Source organism: Aethalodelphis obliquidens, unplaced genomic scaffold, assembly GCF_003676395.1.
Source record: "Aethalodelphis obliquidens isolate GAN/ISIS:26980383/991018 unplaced genomic scaffold, ASM367639v1 scaffold2, whole genome shotgun sequence".
NCBI lineage: Eukaryota > Metazoa > Chordata > Mammalia > Artiodactyla > Delphinidae > Aethalodelphis > Aethalodelphis obliquidens.
Genome location: NW_020837946.1, coordinates 53,267,272 through 53,286,571, shown reverse-complemented (window position 1 = coordinate 53,286,571; position 19,300 = coordinate 53,267,272). Strand labels below are relative to the sequence as shown.

At 38.5% G+C, this 19,300-nt stretch overlaps 1 protein-coding gene across 4 annotated transcripts in view; it reads right to left on the bottom strand.

Annotated features, from left to right (window-relative positions):
- ZNF385B (zinc finger protein 385B) overlaps positions 1-19,300 on the bottom strand; it is a 315,959-nt gene that overhangs the window by 155,348 nt on the left and 141,311 nt on the right. Inside the window, exon 3 of one of the 4 annotated variants that reach the window (XM_027126911.1) lies at positions 17,533-17,539. The exons of the other annotated variants lie outside the window; for them this stretch is intronic. Coding sequence (XP_026982712.1) covers positions 17,533-17,539 — 7 coding nt within the window. The remainder of the gene's footprint in view (positions 1-17,532; positions 17,540-19,300) is intronic. 4 annotated transcript variants of the gene reach the window in all.

Genomic DNA, 19,300 nt, shown 5'->3' with positions numbered 1-19,300 from the left:
TTTTTTTTTTTGCGGTACGCGGGCCTCTCACTGCTGTGGCCTCTCCCGTTGCGGAGCACAGGCTCCGGACGCGCAGGCTCAGCAGCCATGGCTCACGGGCCTAGCCGCTCCGTGGCATGTGGGATCTTCCCGGACTGGGGCACGAACCCGTGTCCCCTGCATCGGTAGGCGGACTCTCAACCACTGCGCCACCAGGGAAGCCCGTGAGTTTAACATTTTGACTGAAAAACTACAAATGTAAATTTGATACTGACAGGTTTAACAACATGGTAAATTACTTCTGAGGGCAAGTCAACCAGAGGAAATCTTAAAATATTCTAATCAAAGGAGTATTGCATAGCTTCCTCGGTACTTTCCGAATGAGAAAAATATTTATCTGAATATGGAAGTCTGGGGAAATTATTATGTATCCATTTCTATATCTTTTAGATCAAACATTTTACCTCTCAAATCTTTGCACAGGTATACTCCTTTAAATTGAAAGGATAAGCAACGTAATCCTTTATGTTGCTTCTACAGAGGGGCATAGTCATTAAAATTGCTTAACAAAACTAAAGTGACTATCTTACATTTCTTGTTTTGTAAGATGCAGCTTGTTTGCACAGCAATCTTGACTACTACACTGTGAGATACTTGAAGGCAAGAACCAATCTTGTATTTTTTCTTCCTCCATCACTGAGACCAGCATGTGGAGAATGCCCAGCAAAAGTTCCCAGAATTACATCACTCTCATAGAAAGACCCACATTCCATTTAGGGAAAATGTTTCCAACTTTCACATTCCCTACATAATAATAGCATATAAATTCCCACTGGAGAAGGAAATGGTGAGGTGCAGCTAAGTTTCTCAAAAGTTTTATGAATATATGTGGATAGAAGGGAAAAAACCCAACAAGGTGAAAGTAACATAAACACATAGACCATTTCATTCTTGGATGAATGAAGGCATATAACCCACTTGGGTATCCCAGTCAGCACCATTTTCTTTGAATATACAAGATGAAACTGCAGTCTTACAATCCTGTGAAAGCATTAGAGATTCTGGGTATAATTCTTTGGCAACATCTAGAAACCGCGTTTAGATTCGGGGATGCTGCCAGCTCATTTGATAGCTTTATGCTGAGGAAGGAAGAGTTAGGTTTTAGGCTGGGTAAAGCAAGAATAAGAGATTTTGAAGTTCATAAGTAAATTCTGAAACTATCCCAAAGCAATAATAAAATATACATTTCATGTATAAAATTCTTGGTTATAATCTAGGATTGTCATTTTTATGCCTTTATGAAAGTAAATAATAGGTATGGAATAAATAATTTTCTGACATAACATGTACATAAAGTTTCTAAATATGATAAAAATTTTATATTGCTGATTCTGGTTTTTTTAAATAGCTCTGGCATTATGTAAAAAATAGAACCTGACATAAAAATCTCATTTTGCCTTGTGTCTAAGTGATCTGAAGAATCCTCTGCTTTCAAACTCACATTTACCACTTGGATTTAGGACACAGTTATGACAGATGTGCATATTTCTGAGTTACTTGAAATTTTGTATTAATTGCAATACATCTATTACAAATATTTCTTGGGGTCAATTGCTACAAGGTCCTTTAGAACCAACAGAGCCAGTGATACTGTTATACTAAAATGTCATGATCAAAAGGAAAAGTTTTTAAACATCTTTTCTCCCAAATATGCCATTAGGACAATTTGCTTTTTAAAAGCTATGAACTGCTGTACCTTTTACTATGACAAGATCCAAAGAGTCAGCAAGAGAGAGAATTCAGACCAGGATCAAAATGATTCCATTTTTACCACTTAGTGACTAACCTACAATTCTCATCACATTGATAGGAGATGTACATAATGTCTATAGCATCAAATAAAACTAAATGTCTCTTTATAGTAGGTTCTAAAACAAAGAAGGAATATAACAATAGTTTTGTATATCAGGATCTACAGGATTATTGACCACTGACATATTGCTTAGACTCACTTTAGAAGTAGTTATTTTATTTTATAAACTCTCTAGGACTTCATTAGGAAACACCCTGAGAAGATATTTATGCAATACTTGAAAATGTCCACTAATAAAATGAGCAATTAGGATCAGACCATTTTTATGTGTTTGTTTTTAAGACACTGAACAATTATGGGTTCACAGTCTCATTAACCAAAATAAAACATGCAAGCTTTCTTTTCTTCTTTTAAAGTGTTACAGTAATTATAAACATTCTACTTAGCAAATCACCTAAGACTACCAAATTGGAACTGCACTTTTCAGAGTTTGTTTCTCTTTTAGCCTTCCTAGTTGTAAATTAAATTTTTTTGCCTTCTCTATAATGGTAACTACCCTGCAATTTTTCAAGAGAAAATATCATACATATTGCCAATAAATGAGAGTCTGGGAAACCAGAATGATTTTTCAACTGGAGTATTATTATTTTTTAATGGAAGTTATCATAATTCAAATGTTGCATTAGAGAACAAAATCCTGACATTATAACATAAATTACATATTTGGAAAATTCATGCATTTCCAACAGGCATGTCTTAAGGCATAACTCATTAAAGAAGTGTATTTTGATATTTAGATTTCATTATTGATTATTATTTTTAAAACTCTTTATTTGCAAAGATGCTAAAATTTTCCTTAACTACCGCTAAAGATCCATGTGATTCCACAGGTCTCTTCAAATCAATTTGAGATTAAATAATGTGATTCTTACTATTTAATTTTCTTCCTCATGGATTTGGACTGCTAGAAAATTGATTAGGCTTTCGCTAATAGTATTGCCAGGCCAGAAAAGAGCAAATGAGCATTGTTTCTGGAGTAAGACAAATGTGGATTCAGGTCTGGCTCTGCCCCTTTTGATCTGTATAGCCTTAGACACATTAGTCTATCTAAGCCACAATTTCCTCACCAACAAATTGAGTTCAGTAATAGTGTTCACTTTTACAGGACAGTATTGAGGATTAAATGAGACAGTGTGCCTTCAGCTGTCAACCCAGGGCTTAACAGAGTGCACACACTCAGTATGTATTAGCTGGTGTTAGTACAATCTTCCAAGGCAGCCCCCCCAAAATAGTTTGGGTGTGTTGCGGTCTAGGTCAAAGTATAAGCATTGGTAAAACTTGGATCTTTTATTTATTTATTAATTTTAATTTTTTTTTAGGGTCTCAATTTTTCTAAAGAAATTTTTTTCCATCCCAACAACAATGCAATGGCCAAGGACCTTAGACCGACAATATTACTTTATAACATTCAGCTTGTCATGGCAAAGACATAGTATAATCATACTGCCCATTTTTATGGTGCTTTTGAGTACTCAAAGTGCTATCTTATACATTATCACATGCAATTGTAGCAACAGTTCTATGAGGCAGGCCAAGTAAAGGCAGGATGACAGTGGCTGCTTACTTGGAAAAGCTCACAGGGCTAGTCACTGATGGTGCCGCCACTGGAGTTCAGCTCTTCTTAGTCCGGTACTTCATCCTTACTCCCTTCCCACCTGAACTACATAACTCTCTATTTATGAGGGAGTAAAACAATTCTACAAAACACACCAATATTTATCAGAAGTTAAATGAGAGTCTTTCTTCAGAAAATGCCTCTGTGGTAATGTGTTTTAAAGCTGAGTCCACTCAGAACTCTTTTATTGAAAGCCTTCTCTAAGGATTGGCACTGTGGGAGATGGCAAAGTGAGCTCCCAGAGACTCTGGTCTCAAATAAGTGTAAAAGCCAAATAGAAAAACTGCCAAAAGGCCAAAAAAAAAAAAAAAATCCTAAAAGTCTAGGGCAGATTATTAAAAAAAAAGTAAATTAAAAAAAATGGATTTCTAAGAAAGGGCTAATTATGACTAGGAAAAAGAAGCAATCTAGGGCTTCCCTGGTGGCGCAGTGGTTGAGAGTCCGCCTGTCGATGCAGGGGACATGGGTTCGTACCCCGGTCTGGGAAGATCCCACATGCCGTGGAGCGGCTGGGCCCGTGAGCCATGGCCGTTGAGACTGTGCGTCCAGAACCTGTGCTCCACAACGCGAAAGGCCACAACAGTGAGAGGCCCACATACCGCAAAAAAAAAAAAAAAAAAGAAGCAATCTAAAGAAAGGGTGGAACTGAATAGAAATAATAAAAATAATTCTGTCCCAGTAAAACACCTGCCCTATTATCTAGACCTTCTGAATTAATTGACAAGAAATAACTAGCTGGAACCCACAACTTCCATCAACTATTCCTACAATTAAAAAGTATTTATGTTGGTAATTGTTTTTGAATTCTGTTCATCATATAAATTCAAATGCAAATAATAAACCAGCAGGTCTTAGTATTTGGAGAAGTTTTTCCAAAGTAAATATTTTTGTATGTTGTAAAAATTCATAACTATATTATAGGGTTTATTCTATACATATTTTAATTTGTTGCGAAGTAAACTAGCAAGATTGTTTTTGAGGAAACTTTTCTTGCCTGCTTATAAATACTACCCTTGTCACAATATACCCTTGTGGTTTCTGGAGGGAATGTCTCAAATTGTATTTCCAGAGAGTACTATTACATTTAAAATTGTAAAATGTCACTGAGCCTACACACACCTTTTAACTGAATCCAAACCGTTTATATTCAGTAGCACAAGGGAATAGTATTTTCTTCTCATACAAGGTACATAATTATGAAGTGATTTGTTTTCTACATTGCCTATTTTAAGAAGTACTCACATTTTGTTTCCAACTCCATATCTGTTGAAACATTATATCTTTAATATAACAAAGCCCCTTTCCCCATTTCAAGTGCCTGATGGAAGCATGTTTAAAGCATACGGTAAAATTTTTTAAATGCAATCTATTTTGACATGTTAGAAATAGGTTTTTAAAAATATATAAATCTTTTAATTCCACCACATATCACTCTTAGGCTGACTAGAAATATTTTATAATTCTTTATTCTGTGATGTCTACTTTCTCATTCAAATAGGACATCAAGACATACTGCTTCTTGTGCTATTTCATCTGTCATATGCTTTGGTTTATAAATCAACCCAAGTTATCTACCAACTGAAGAGTTATTTTTTAAACACGAAACAACTGAAAATTTCATTAGAATTACCAATTGTTAACAAGTAGTTTTTTTTTCCCAAATGGAAGAGACCAAGAGATGGTCTTAGATTTAAAGTGTATTTATGGGTAGTCAGTCATGAAGGTGAGACCTAAAAGCAGTCATTCATGTTGGATTACCAAAGTGACTATCACACTCCACTGTTTAACCAACAGGGTGACAACTGGTCCCAATGCTTATAAAATGTGTGCACTGGCAGGTACCTATATGAATACTTTCTGAGTGATTTGGTTCAATGTGAAAAGTCAGGAATCTTACTCCTCATCCCTTAAGCTGAATTTATTTTCACACATTATTAAATAAGCTTAATTATTACAGGGAGTCCAAATGGCCATTACAAATTCATGTACTGAAGAATAGTATCCTCAAGTGAATGAACTGGTTATACCTAGTAAACATCAATGGTATTAGAGCCCTGAAGCCTCCAGTGTTCAAGTAAATAAGGGCAGCGAACACAGTGAGAAAGCCAACACTTCCTTCTTCTCCACAGGAATTTTATCCCAAGGTCTATGAAATCTTCTGAAGAGAACATTAATATCTGGGTTAGGAGGCTTTTTAGTACCAATGAATTCTGAACTGATTTGTAAACTCTCTTTGGAAAATAAGGCTCCATTATTTTGTAAATCTGAGTAGAGATGATTGGTTTTTTGTAACAGCATACGAAGTATAAGTAGTAGCTGGGAGTCAACAAATTCACAGGAATAAACTAACCGTGTCTATTAACATTTATACAAAATTACCTCTGGTGTGCTGGTCAAAACTGATCAAATGTTCAACTAGTGGAAAACATATTTCTGCTAATTGTGGAGCCTATAAGTTGAGGTTAGAACCTGAAGTAGAATTTGAAAAGGACTCTCCTTGTTCAGAGAAAAATAAAAACGGTTAAGAGTATCCTGTGACACTGTGACACCTCCTTAAAAGGTGTCTGGACTTTAGTGTTGACCACCATCACCCACTGACATTTTTTATGGCTCTTCTTACTGTAGGGCTGGGTAGTAGTTTCACCAGTACATGAGAGTCACAGACATTTAAGAAATGCCTCATTAGACATTTGGCTGTACAGTATTGCCTTCAGATAGCACAATTTCTGCTTTCTGATTCATCTATTTCTTCTCTTTTGCTGTGAGAAAAAGACTTCCTCCTTAAGGTTTTTAGAGCTGTGGAATCTAGAGTGTTTCAAACTCTAGACTGGAGTTTAAGGAGATTTACTGAGTGTCTATAAAATATGCAAATAATTTAAAATTTAATGGATGCCATGTCATTCTGGTTTTTCATTAATCTGTTCTTAAAACAGTTTCCTTGACAAAATAGATTATTTTATAAAAATAATTGAAGAGTTTATTTCTCATTATAACAGCAATACAGCTTTATCAGAGAAATTTTGAAAAGTACAGGAATTGATAAAAATGAAAATCTATATTTCCATTGCTTGGGGATAACTATTTATGGCATTTAGGTATTGGTCTCGTTTTCATAGATTCTAGACAGAGTAGAATCTGGATGACCTGAATGAGAGTTTCTCATAATGGAAGCACTCATGGAGGGCACACACCTGGCAGAGTATGTGCAGTGGTATCTGCTGGGTCTTGGGTCTGTCTCACTCTGGGATATGTGTCTTCTCCTTTGATACCTACTCTAAATTTACTGACCCAGATTATTTGGTCTATCTGGATCTGGTTTCTGGCTTGTACAAAGATGAGGATACGGGCACGATGACATCAAAGCAAACGTGTATAGTGTGGGCCAGTAGGTGGGGTGCATAGGGTTGAAACTGAATATTTGAGACTCAGAAGGTATTGGTAAATGCACCAGAGGTATCAATAAATATGGGGAAGAAATCTAGGGATGGCTAAAAATCTAGGGGTGGGAAGGAACTAGTAAAATAATAGGTATGTAGAAATCCCGAGTGCTGGCAAAGCAATAGAAGGTCATAAAACAGGGTGTCAGAGAGTGACTAGTAAACGTTAAAAAAGACTTCAGTAACTGCTACCCATGATGACAAAATTTAACATTCAAAATTCTAATATTCAAATTTCTGTGTTTCTGCTGGCTGACAAATAAATGTCATTTCTATTCTCTTCTACTAATTTATCTTGATGGAATTTTCTGTATACATTGTATTGAGACACAAACTTCCTATCTTCTTATTAAACCTTAACTGCTCCCTTCTTTTTCTCTTTCTTGGTCTGTACCCACCCCTCCACTTTCAGGCTTGGACACTGTAACCCAGGAGTACAGGGCTGGCACCTCTCAGTGGAGTGAACCTCAATCAGCACAAAGCAAAGGTCAGGAGGGATCCTGGTGTGAATCTTTCTGGAGAAGAAATTCCACTTGCTGAGGCAACCTACCTGCTGACTGGGCTGCTGTGCCCCTTCCAAATTCATTTTAACGTAGCAGCCAGCACAGAATCTCATTACTTTGCAGCTGCCCTTGCCTGTCTTCCCTTTCCCCTTATTTGTACTTCCCTGGGCTTGTACTCTCAAATAAAATCAGAATTTTAATCCTTGCCTCAGGCTCTGTTTTCTAGAGCAGTGATTCTCAAATTTTAATGTGGAAACAAATCACTTGGGGATCTTGTGAAATAAAATACAGATTCTGTGTTAGGAGATCTGGGGTGTAGACTGTGATGCTGCATTTCTCACTGCTTCCCAAGTGACACCCACACTGTTGGTCCTTTACATAGCAAGGTTCTAGAAGGCAAAGAGTAAGACAAAACTCACCACAACTACAATGGATTCTCCTTCAGGGTCAAGGCTATGTCTCTCTGTCTGTCTGTCTGTCTCTCTCTTTCTCTTGCTCTCTTTTTTTTTTCACTGTTCTATCCCCTGAATCTAAACAATGCCTGGAATATATAGGAAGTGTTCAACAGGTATCTACTGACTGAGTAATAAATGAATGAATTCTCCCAGGTGACTTTGGTAATTTTTACCGGTCATGGTAAAAATTTCTAATTTTAACATGCAAAATTTTCAGGTGGATTACATTGTCTGGCAGTGGGTTTTCTGCATTTCTGGTGACTTACAAATGAATGTTGCAGTGGTTGAATTTTTATGTCCCCCAGAATGCATATGTTGATATCCTAACCCCCAAGGTAATGGTATGAGGAGGTGGGGCCTTTGGGAAGTAATTAGGTCATGAGGGTGAAGCCCTCCTTAGTACCCTTATCAAAGGAACCCCAGAGAGATCCCTTGCCCCTTCCACCACGTGAGGTTACAGCAAAAAGACAGCCACTTAGGAGATGGGCTCGTACCAGACACCAAATCTGCCAGCACCTTGATCTTGAACTTCCTGGCTTCCAGAACTGTGAGAAATAAATTTCTGTTCTTAAAATCCCCCCGGTCTATGGTATTCTGTTTTAGCAGCCCAAATGGACTAAGACAACATTGAATGCCAAATACAGCTGCACATTTATACTTCCCCAGCGTCAAGGGGTTAAAGCCAAAAGTCAATTAAACCTAAGAGTTACATTTCAGAAATTGGTTGGTGATTTGGAAGCATGGATAGACAGTCCTGAGGTATATAGTTCAGGAAAGCTTCTATTAGGTTCCCAGAGGCCAACCTTTCTTTTTTAAAAGCCTAGTTGTCTTCTGTCAGGTGCTAGAGTGCAAAGAGAAGTATGCTTAAGATACATTATATTGGTAGCTTCTCATGTTTTCTCACCCAGCACTTCACTTTTCATATAATGCCTTTTATTATAGAGGGTAAATGGCAGTTTTCCACTGAATTTTAAAATAGTGCATCATGTATAATTCATAAAAACTGCCAGTAGCATCAACATCCTCCTCTGGTATTTGTCCTACTCAAGAAATATCACACATTAGACTGCTGTGATAGGTGTTATGCCTATTATTGGATGCAACTGACCTTGTCCGACTGTCCCTTCTGTTGCTACCAACAATCATTTGGACATTTAAGAATTTTTAGCTGACAAACTCAGAAGCTGTTCTTTCCTTGTTACACTTTTACTGTCGTCATAGAGACACAGACACAGCTGAATAGAGTTTTCATATATGGAAGACCTGATGAAGGGGTGATACTAACCACGCTACTATATGTCACTGAATTTGTTTCTAAATGGGCAAGGTTAGACACTTGCCCTTGATTTTTAAGGAATTTCCAAAGACCACAAGACTTTTTACCAGGAATTCTCGTTTGGAAGTACTCTCTCTTACAGTGGTTCTCAAACTGAGGTCCTGTACCAGTGGCATCTACATCAGTCTTGAACTTGTTAGAAATGAAAATTTGGGGGCCCTGTAATGTTTTACCAGCCCCGTTAGCTGGCAAAACATTATTTCGAGATGTATCTGTGAGGGTGTTTCTGGAAGAGATTAGCATTTGAATCAGTAGACTGAGTAAAGAAAATCTGCTGTCTCAAATGTGGGCAGGCATCGTCCAATCTGTTGAGAGCCCACATAGAACAAAAGATGGAGGGAGGAGGGTGAATTCTCTCTCTCCTCCTGAGCTGGGACATTCATCTTCTCCTGCCCTCGGACACTGGAGCTCCTGGTTCTCAGGTCTACAGACTAGGACTGAATTATACCACGAGCTTTCCTGGGTCTCCAGCTTGCAGACGGCAGATCATGGGACTTCTCAGCCTCCAATACCATGTGAGCCAATTCCTATAATAAATCTCCTCATATAGATCTATATATATCCTATTGGTTCTGTTTTTTGGAGAGCCCTTACTTAATAGAAGCCCCATCCCAGGCCCATTAAATCAGACACTGTAGTCTGTGTTTTAACAAGTACTTCAGGTGATGACGATGCATGCTAAAGTTTGAGAACCATCTCTCTACTATCTTCCTGTCTCTAAAAGATAGCTTTGATGAGAAACATTAAAGTATGTAAGAATTCAGAGATAAACTGTATATAAGATGTTCTACTTAGGGATATTTGAAAATCAAAGGTATAGTATAGTGTTTTTAGAACTGGGCTTAAACTATATACAGAACCATGGGAGAGGGATTTATTGAAAATACATAAGGCTTGACCCTACCCCGAGCTACTGAATCAGAGTGTCTGAGTCGGGGCTCATTGCCTCTTAAAGGGCCCTCCAGACAGTTCTGAGGCACCAAGTACGATAACTGTAAGAATAAAGTGTCGCTTATGCTAACATTAGTTATTTCTGGGTGATGGGACCAAAAATGATCTTTATTTCCAAATAATTTTTGAATTTTTTGAGTTGGATGCAATAATTACTTATTACTTTTATAATCAGAAAATTACAATGCAAGCATTTTAAAAGGATGGAAGAACACAGAATAGCATTGAGTCATCTTGAAGACCTGAGAACATGAGGGATTTATGTATTTTCCTTATATTACATATATCAGAGTAGTGAAGAGCTCAGTTTCTGAAGTAGGACTGCCTGGGTTCAAATCCTAGAGGCTTACTTATTAGCTGTGCAACTTTCCTCCTAAAAGCCTCAGTTTCCTCATCTCTTGTGCTGAGATAGTAATAACCGTATCTCTTTCCCGGGATTGTTGTGAAAATCAAATGAGAATACAGTAAGTCCCCTACATATGAATGAGTTCTGTTCCAAGAACACGTTCGTAAGTACAATTTGTTCATAAGTCCAACAAAGTTAGCCTAGGTACCCAACTAACACAATTGGCTATGTAGTACTGTACTGTAATAGGTTTATAATACTTTTCACACAAATAATACATAAAAAACAAACAGAAAAAATAAAGAAAACATTTTTAATCTTACAGTACAGTACCTTGAAAAGTACAGTAGTACCAGCTGCATCACCACTGCTTTTACGCTTGCTTCCAGACATCCTGGGCTTGAAATAAAGATACTCTACTACTGTACTCTATACAGTACTGTACAGTAAAGTACACAAAAGCACAACCACTTGTAGAGGATGCATGCATGTGACAATGTACGCCAGACATGTGAACTAACTTATGTGATTCGACATGTGCACTCACATTTGCATTTTTGAAAGTTCACAACTTGAAGGTTCGTATGTAGGGTTACTTACTGTACTTACTACAGTGCTTGACACATAATGAAAACTCAGACTGTTAGCTATTAGTACTGCAAGGATATGTATGTTTTATGGCTATTCTTAGCTCTATTTTCTCTGAGTCATATGTTAATGAATCAATCCATTTTTATTATAATGCTTAAATGAAAAAGAACTGACCATGACTCTGGGTGGAAGATGTCCCTCTTCATGGGTAGTAACTCTTCTGCCTCACCCTGGACTCCCACTCCTCTCATCTGACTCTTGTTCATTGCCATGACTCGCATCTCTCATTTTCCCTCCTTGTGACAAAAAGCCATATCTTAGCTTTTCTCCCATCCAGGGCCACACACCTTCATATGTCTACTTTTCCCTTTCGGCTTGGTGTCTGTTACCTTTACCATACTTATTTGATCCCTGAAGGTTGTAATTGCCAGTTATCTCTGTGTATTTAATAAATGTTTACTAAATTCTATTAGATCTAAAGTTCAGCATCACTAGCTATTTTTTTTTCATTCTGGACATAATGATTTGAGTTTCTGAGGCTCTGTCAAATAGAACACTTCTAAGTCTCAGATTAAGAATTGATTTTTTTTTTTTTTTTTAAATTATCCCTGAGTTTGTACATCCAGGGCAGGGACTGATGTGGTCCTGATGCAGCCCAGCTGGGCGCTCCTGCAGCTGCTGTTTTGTAGAGCCACAGCCCAGCCACACCTCTCTTTTTCAGACAGAGATTTGTATGTGTAAAAGGCTTAGCACCTAATTGGGACTTTTTCTCCTAGGTTTAATCAGAGAATTGTAAATAATTGAGAAAAGGAGTTTAGGAGAGAAAGTTACCAACCTTCTACTTTCTGGAGATTTTTCATATTGAAAACAAATACTTTAAGGCAGTAGCGCTGCTATATGTTATATGCTGTGTCCTCCCTGCCCCCAAATTCCTATTTTTAAATCCTAGCCCCTAAGGTGATGGCGTTAGGAGGTGGGGCCTTTGGCAGATGCTTAGGTCATGAGGGCAGAGCCCTCATGATTGGGATCAGTGCCCTTATAAGAGAGACCCCTCCCCCCCAAACTCCCTAGTCCCCTCTGCCTTGTGTGGGTACAGTCTGTGAGGAAGTGGGCCCTCACCAGACACTGAATCTATAGTGATCTTGGACTTCTCAGTCTCCAGAATTGTGAGAAATAAATTTCTGTTGTTTGAAAGCCACCCAGCTTATTGTATTTTTGTTAGAGTGGCCTGAAGGGACTAAGACAGGGACTTATTAAAACACTGGCTGCTGGGTTCTGTCTCAGTTTCTGATTCAGTTGGCTTAGTCTGGGGCCTGAAAATTGCCATTTATAACAATTTCCCAGACGATGCTGATGCTCTAGTTCAGAAAACCTCACTTTAGAACTATTCTTTTAAAGAATACTTTTTAAAAATATTTATTTTATTTATTTATTTTTTTGGCTGCGTTGGGTTTTCGTTGCTGTGTGTGGGCTTTCTCTAGTTGCAGTGAGCGGGGACTACTCTTCGCTGTGGTGCGCGGGCTTCTCACTGCGATGGCTTCTCTTGTTGCAGAGCACAGGCTCTAGGCACGTGGGCTTCACTAGTTGTGGCATGCGGGCTCAGTAGTTGTGGCTCACAGGCTCTAGAGTGCAGGCTCAGTAGTTGTGGAGCATGGGCTTAGTTGCTCCACAGCATGTGGGATCTTCCTGGACCAGGGCTTGAACCCATGTCCCCTGCATTGGCAGGTGGATTCTTAACCACTGCGCCACCAGGGAAGCCCTAAAGAATGTATTCATAAGAATCTTGAGAAGTTGTTCCCCCTAAAAGGGGAGGAAAGTTAGTATTAGTTATGCTAGGAGCCCTCCAGTAACACTTTTCTCTGTTTCTCTCTTTTCTTCCTCCTGCTTACTGAATATTACTCAGATTTGACTATTGCAGCCTGAGAAGGTGATCACTCCAAATTCCAAAGAACCTTATAAAGAAGAATCATAAAAATTTCTAATCTTTGCCTTAGAAAGACTGATACCAGTCTACCAATGATTATAATTTTAACAGCAAAACGTAAAATTTAGCTCTACTGATGCCAACCTCTTTACTTTTGCCTGCTTATTTATCATCTCTTTTTATTTTTTGTTAAAATTTTTATTTTTATTTATTTATTTTTACAGTAGGTCCTTGTTGGTCATCTATTTTAAATATAGCAGTGTGTACATGTCAATCCCAAACTCCCAATCTATCCCCGCCGACCCTTCCCCTCAGTAACCTTAAGTTCATAAGTTCGTTCTCTAAGTCTGTTTCTATTTTGTAAATAAGTTCATTTTATCATTTTTTTAGATTCCACATATAAGCGATATCATATGATATTTGTCTTTCTCTGTCTGACTTATTTATCATCTCAACATACCTTTCTATAGTCAGTATCTGTGGTTCATTCCTATTTTAGCTTTCGTCAGCTTCCCCTGACCTGAATGTCACTCCATTTTCCTGTCTATCCACATCCACAACTTCTTTTACAACAGTTTCCTAAGATTCAATGCCTCCAAAATACCTTTCTTTAGAAACTTTGAGTCACACAAATAATTCACTTGTTTTGCTTTCCAGTGGGTAAATACAGTTCATAGTTCCTATATTCATTTAATATTATTTTCTAGTAACTTCTGGCCAATTTGTCTCTTTATTTTTTATTTTGCTATCTTCCTCTGACCAGGGCACTCTTCTAAAACTAGGAGATTACAGGGAATCAAAACTAATGACAGTATCTCCTTTCATTGCCTTAGCTTTTCCACAAATGATACATGGGGTAGGGGACAGGCAGGTTATGCTGGATGGGAGACGGGGGGGAAGCAGGAAAGCACCAGACTTGGCTTTCTTACCTCTAAGTCACAAAGTCCACACTCCCACTGCCAGCAATGACAAAGTACCCCTAAATATCTTGGCTTCATCGGCCCCCAGATCCTAAGTGTAACCTGCTCATTCTTCCCTTCCACTTAGAACAGTCAGAATTACCATGCTCAGGAAGGCAGGACAGCCAGAAGGGTAGTGGCTTTGGTTTTGTACTTAATTTTTGCTTCATTGTTCAGAGAATATATTATGTAGCTACTATGAAACAGCACCTGGTCTGTTTACTACCACAATATTGTAAAAGTAAAACATAATTAAAAAAAAAAAAAAGAACTGGATGGCTGGGCCCCAGGACAAAACTCAACCACAAATGATCACATCACACTCATAATTACTACAATAATCTGAGTGTGAAATAAATGCCAAATGATTCAGGCCAGCCAGGTTAGATTCCCCTGCTGTGCTGTGAACGTTTCAGGTGCATCTTAACACTGCATTGATGTGAATATCACAAGCACAGCAAGGGTCCTGGGAAGCTGGCAATGGCCAATAAACTCAGGGACTCACAGGCTTCCAGGAGCAAAATATATTTAGCATTTGTTTTATAGAAATAATTTATTCTATTAGGTCAGTAGATTTCACATTTTAGCTACCTTTTTAGTGACCTTTACTTTGATGTTCAACACATATAACCCAAAAGCTCTGGAAGAAGCTGGGTTACCAATCTTCACCTGATTTCTGTTCTGACCTTCAATCCAGCCAAGGACCTCTGTGAGGATCTCAAAGCACCTCCTTAAAACTGTTATAGCCCCACAGAGCAGAGGTGAAAAAACAACAATGATAAAACTCATTGATTTACAGCAAGAACAGTCGCTAAATATGAAGCCACTAGGATACAATCCCAAATTTTTCTCTACTCATTCACTTGAAACATAGATTTATTTATGGGGAAGGAGGCACACTCTTAATATGAACCAGTTTGAACAGATTTCTAAACATTTACACCTGGTTCTTTGAAGGCTCTTCTCTCCAAACTAGGTAGTATGCATGAAAACATACATATAGACAACAAATGAGAGTTCCATTAACCTTAAAAATTACTATTAAAGCATTCATCCAGTACAATGTGAGTTTTGTAGCATAATAAAAGGAGAGTCAGAGACAGAAAGATATGGAATGAAATTCTAGTTCTTTACCAGATATGTGGCTTTGGCAACATTCAACCTCTCTGAATGTCAGTTTCTGATTTTTTAAAAAGAATTTTTAAAATGCTGATAATAGTGTATTTCAGAGTAACTGTGAGGTTTCAATATTGACTAGTCAATTTCCTGTTCTGTGTTTCATGAATGATTAGCCAAGATTAGAATTGCTTTCCCCTTGAATCTAGCTAGACACAGAGAAAAACATTTTCCATTCATCTGACTGAGACTTTCCCTGGTTGCAAACCCCAATCGTAAATCCCCCCATCTCTAATTTGTCTATTCCTTCCTATAAAGACTAATGCAAAACCACTCTGCAGAGACATACTCTGATCTGGGGTACTCTCCCTACTGCAATAGCCTGAATAAAATCAATTTCCTTACTTTTCTGGGTTTTGTCTTTGATGTTATTGTACATGTAAAAGTCCCTGACATAATTACTCCTCAGTAACTGGGAGCTTTTATTAAAGATGTTCTATAAACAGTGTTCTCAGTATAACCTATGCAGGACCACAGATGACCAGAATGCATCTTCTGCATTGTCATCTGCTAAATCTAGGAAAAATTCCATATATTTATGCCATTAAAATCTTATTTTTATTAAGTTTTCCTGACTCCCATGACAATAAGCTAATTTTGGCAGATCAGTAAACAATATGAATTAACCCACAAATTATTTTAGCATGAACATTATAGTCATCTATTCATAAAAACTATAAATAGAGTTGGGCTTTAAAATGCATACCAGTTCTTTAAGACTTGGTTAAAAACGTCTCTGTCTCTATGAAGCCTTCTCTAATTTCTGCAGTCAGAAATAATCTCTAGTCTTTGTGGTCTAGCTTGCATTTTTCTTTACTTTTTCTAACAGCATCTTTCACATTATGCTCTACATTAGTCTCAGCTGTGTACATGTCTGATTTTCTCCCTAGATTTTACATTGCTTGCGACTAGGTACTGTGCCTTATTTTCTTTGGCATGATGTCTCAGGCGAAGAAGATATTCAATCAGTGTTTGCTGAATTGAGTCTATAATACTCTTTGATGGCTTGTATCATACTAACTAGGCAGTGTACATCTGAATATTTCATAAAATGTCAGTCTATGCTTAGAAGACTAAATAATCAAGACAGGATAATAGAAAATGGAGTAAAAAAAAAGAGGAGTGGGTGTGAAAAGATAACTAACAATGCATTGAGAAATTCAAACAAGGTAAAATTACACAGGAAACAAATGCATCCTGAATAACTTTTAAATAGAACACTTTATTCCAATTCTACATATCTCTAGTACACAAAGGTCTGGATAAGACAGACTATAGTCAAGGTTGTTAGCAATGTCACCTACACCGACAAGTCAGAATCAGGAAGTGATAATAATGATAAGGTTGTGATTAACAAAGTTCCCCTCAGCAGCAGGTCACCAGTGGAATGCTAGTCAACGTTAACAACCTACTCCTGGGGGAGAGGGAGCCCTGATTTGTAGCACTGCCAATTTTTATGGTGTAAATATGCCCACCATGGCTGATTTTAAGCTATCAGCATGTTACTTAATGTAAGTTTAGGAAGAGATGCACACAACTGGCTCTCCCAAGCCAGCGCCAGCTGGTGCCATTACACTACGCCAGTTCCCTTTCTCTTTCCCTTCCTTCCTTTACTTCCTTCCAATGAAGAGGAAAGGAAGTTACAGCTGGTGTAGGGGAAAGGGCAGCCAAGGAACAGGGCTCCACATGGAGTTTTGCTTCTTGGTTTCCCTTTTGGGGTTGTGTTTTGGATCACCTCCAATTCATACCTTCCATCTCACTTTGCAGTGCAACCTGAAAATCCAAGAATCACTTCAGAAACAAAATGAAAACCTACCGTCTTCTTTTAGGCCACAGATGAAAATGTAAGAAAGACTTGTTTCTTGATAAATGTTACTCTCAATTTGACAAAATGATGTGTGTTTAGTTTCTCTGTATCTTACAGAAACTATAAAATTATGCATGAGAAAGACTGAAGCCAGGCTTCCCTGGTGGTGCAGTGGTTAAGAATCCGCCTGCCAATGAAGGGGTCACAGTTCAATCCCTGGTCCAGGAAGATCCCACGTGCCGTGGAGCAACTAAGCCCGTGTGCCACAACTACTGAGACTGCACTCTAGAGCCCGCATGCCACAACTACTGAAGCACTTTCACCTAGAGCCCGTGCTCCGCAACAAGAGAAGCCACCGCAATGAGAAGCCCGCGCACCACAACGAAGAGTAGCCCCCGCTCCCTGCAAGCAGAGAAAGCCCACACGCAGCAATGAAGACCCAACAGAGCCAAAAATAAAATAAAAAATAAAAAAAAAAGACTGAAGCCACTGAATTATCAGGAGTTTTAGCTTCTTCACTTTTTTTTTTGGCTGCGCCGCGTGTCTTGTGGGATCTTAGTTCCCCAACCAGGGACTGAACCCGGGCCCTTACAGTGAGAGCATGGAGACCTAACCACTGGACCGCCAGGGAATCCACTTCTCCGGGTTATACGAAGCTGTAACTTTCTAGCTACAAGCTACAGCTCATCAGTTGAGCCAACATTTGCTTATCAAAAATCTATATGCTTGTTTTCTCTTAACACAAAATATGCTGAAATAAAATGGAAAAAAATTAGCAGGGTTCTGAGCACTTATGCAAATAAGTAAAAGCTCAAAGACCCATGAATAGGAATGAATCAGATCTCAAGACATGCAACTATTAATAAAAATGTAATAAAACAGCCCATCCTGGAACTTATTCAGGGTTATCACCATCGGATGTATCACCACCCTGACATCTTTCAGCCTAGCTCGGGCTGGTTTAAAAAATAAGCCCATGGCGTTTCCTGGATTTACCTTCAGGATATGCAGATGAGATCCAGCTTTTTGCAGCACATACTTTGTGGCATTTATGATGCTGAAACATCCCTTAAAAAAACCTTCCTGGAATAACTCAGAGAGGTACCAAAGTCAAATATAAGCCTTATTTTCTAAATTTAGGCTAGCATGACTTGGGAGGGCATGCTCCCAGGAAGGATTACAGAAGTTATTTTGGTCCCAACCCCACGTTTTAGAACTTACAGGAGTTATTTATGTTCTTATTCTGCATTTTCAGAACCTTGTATCATTTTAAACTACATATATATAAGAATAAGAATTTTTAATCATTAGTCAGATAATCTTTCCATGTCGTCACTTGTACAACTGCCACAGTGTGGCCTGGCATGATTCTCTGTAACTAGCATTGTCAAATAAAAAGAGACAGAAAGAAGACTGGTCCACACTCTGGAAGAGCAGCAGCTGTAGAAAGGACTGGGTGGCTGGCAGAGTGCTCAGTGAAGTGCAATCTGCCTACATAGCTGGCGCCTGCAAGGGCCGGTTTGTGCAGTAGCATCACTACCGAGGCTTTCCTGGGAGCCCGCAGACGCCGTATGCATGGTAAAACCCCAAACATCTAGATTTATTTTCAACTATTCCATTTAAAATAGAGGCACCAACAACAGAATGAATTCGATGTCAAAACTTAAAACGTTGGCACTCGACGCTAAGAAATTGTGAGGCATGAGGCTTAACTAGATCTTCAAACTGGCAGTGGCTCTGGGCAGGTCTGAATCTCATCATGTAAATTGGAACAGAAAATTAAGACTCACTGGATTGCCTTTTCTAGGGTGACCTGAAGAATTCAGCTTTAAAAACCATTCAAGGACTCAAGAATATATGAAGGTTTAAAAGACATAGTACAATTGTCTTTTCTGGAGGGAAAGGAGTGCCCAGAATCTAAACCTTATGTCTCTTTGAGGAATTCACACCTCACTAGTCTTGGCTGGAGGCAAAGTCTGGTCCTCCCTATAAGCGCCTGTTATGTATGGATTGAATGTTTATGTCCCTTCAAAACTCATATGTTGAAACCCTACCGCTTAATGCAATGGTATTAGTAGGTGAGGCCTTTGGGAAGTAATTAGGATTAGATGAGACCATGGCAGTACTGTCCTCCTGAATGGGATTAGAGCTTTTATAAGGGTCACAGGAGAGCTTTCTTCCTCTCTCAGCTCTCTGCCAGGTGAGGATACAAGGAGAAATTGGTAGTCTGCAACCCAAAAGAGGGCTCTCACCAGAGTCTTATCATGCTTGCACCTTGATCTCAGACTTCCAGCTTCCAGAATTATGAGAAAGAAATGTCTGTTGTTTATAAGTCACCCCAGCCCAAA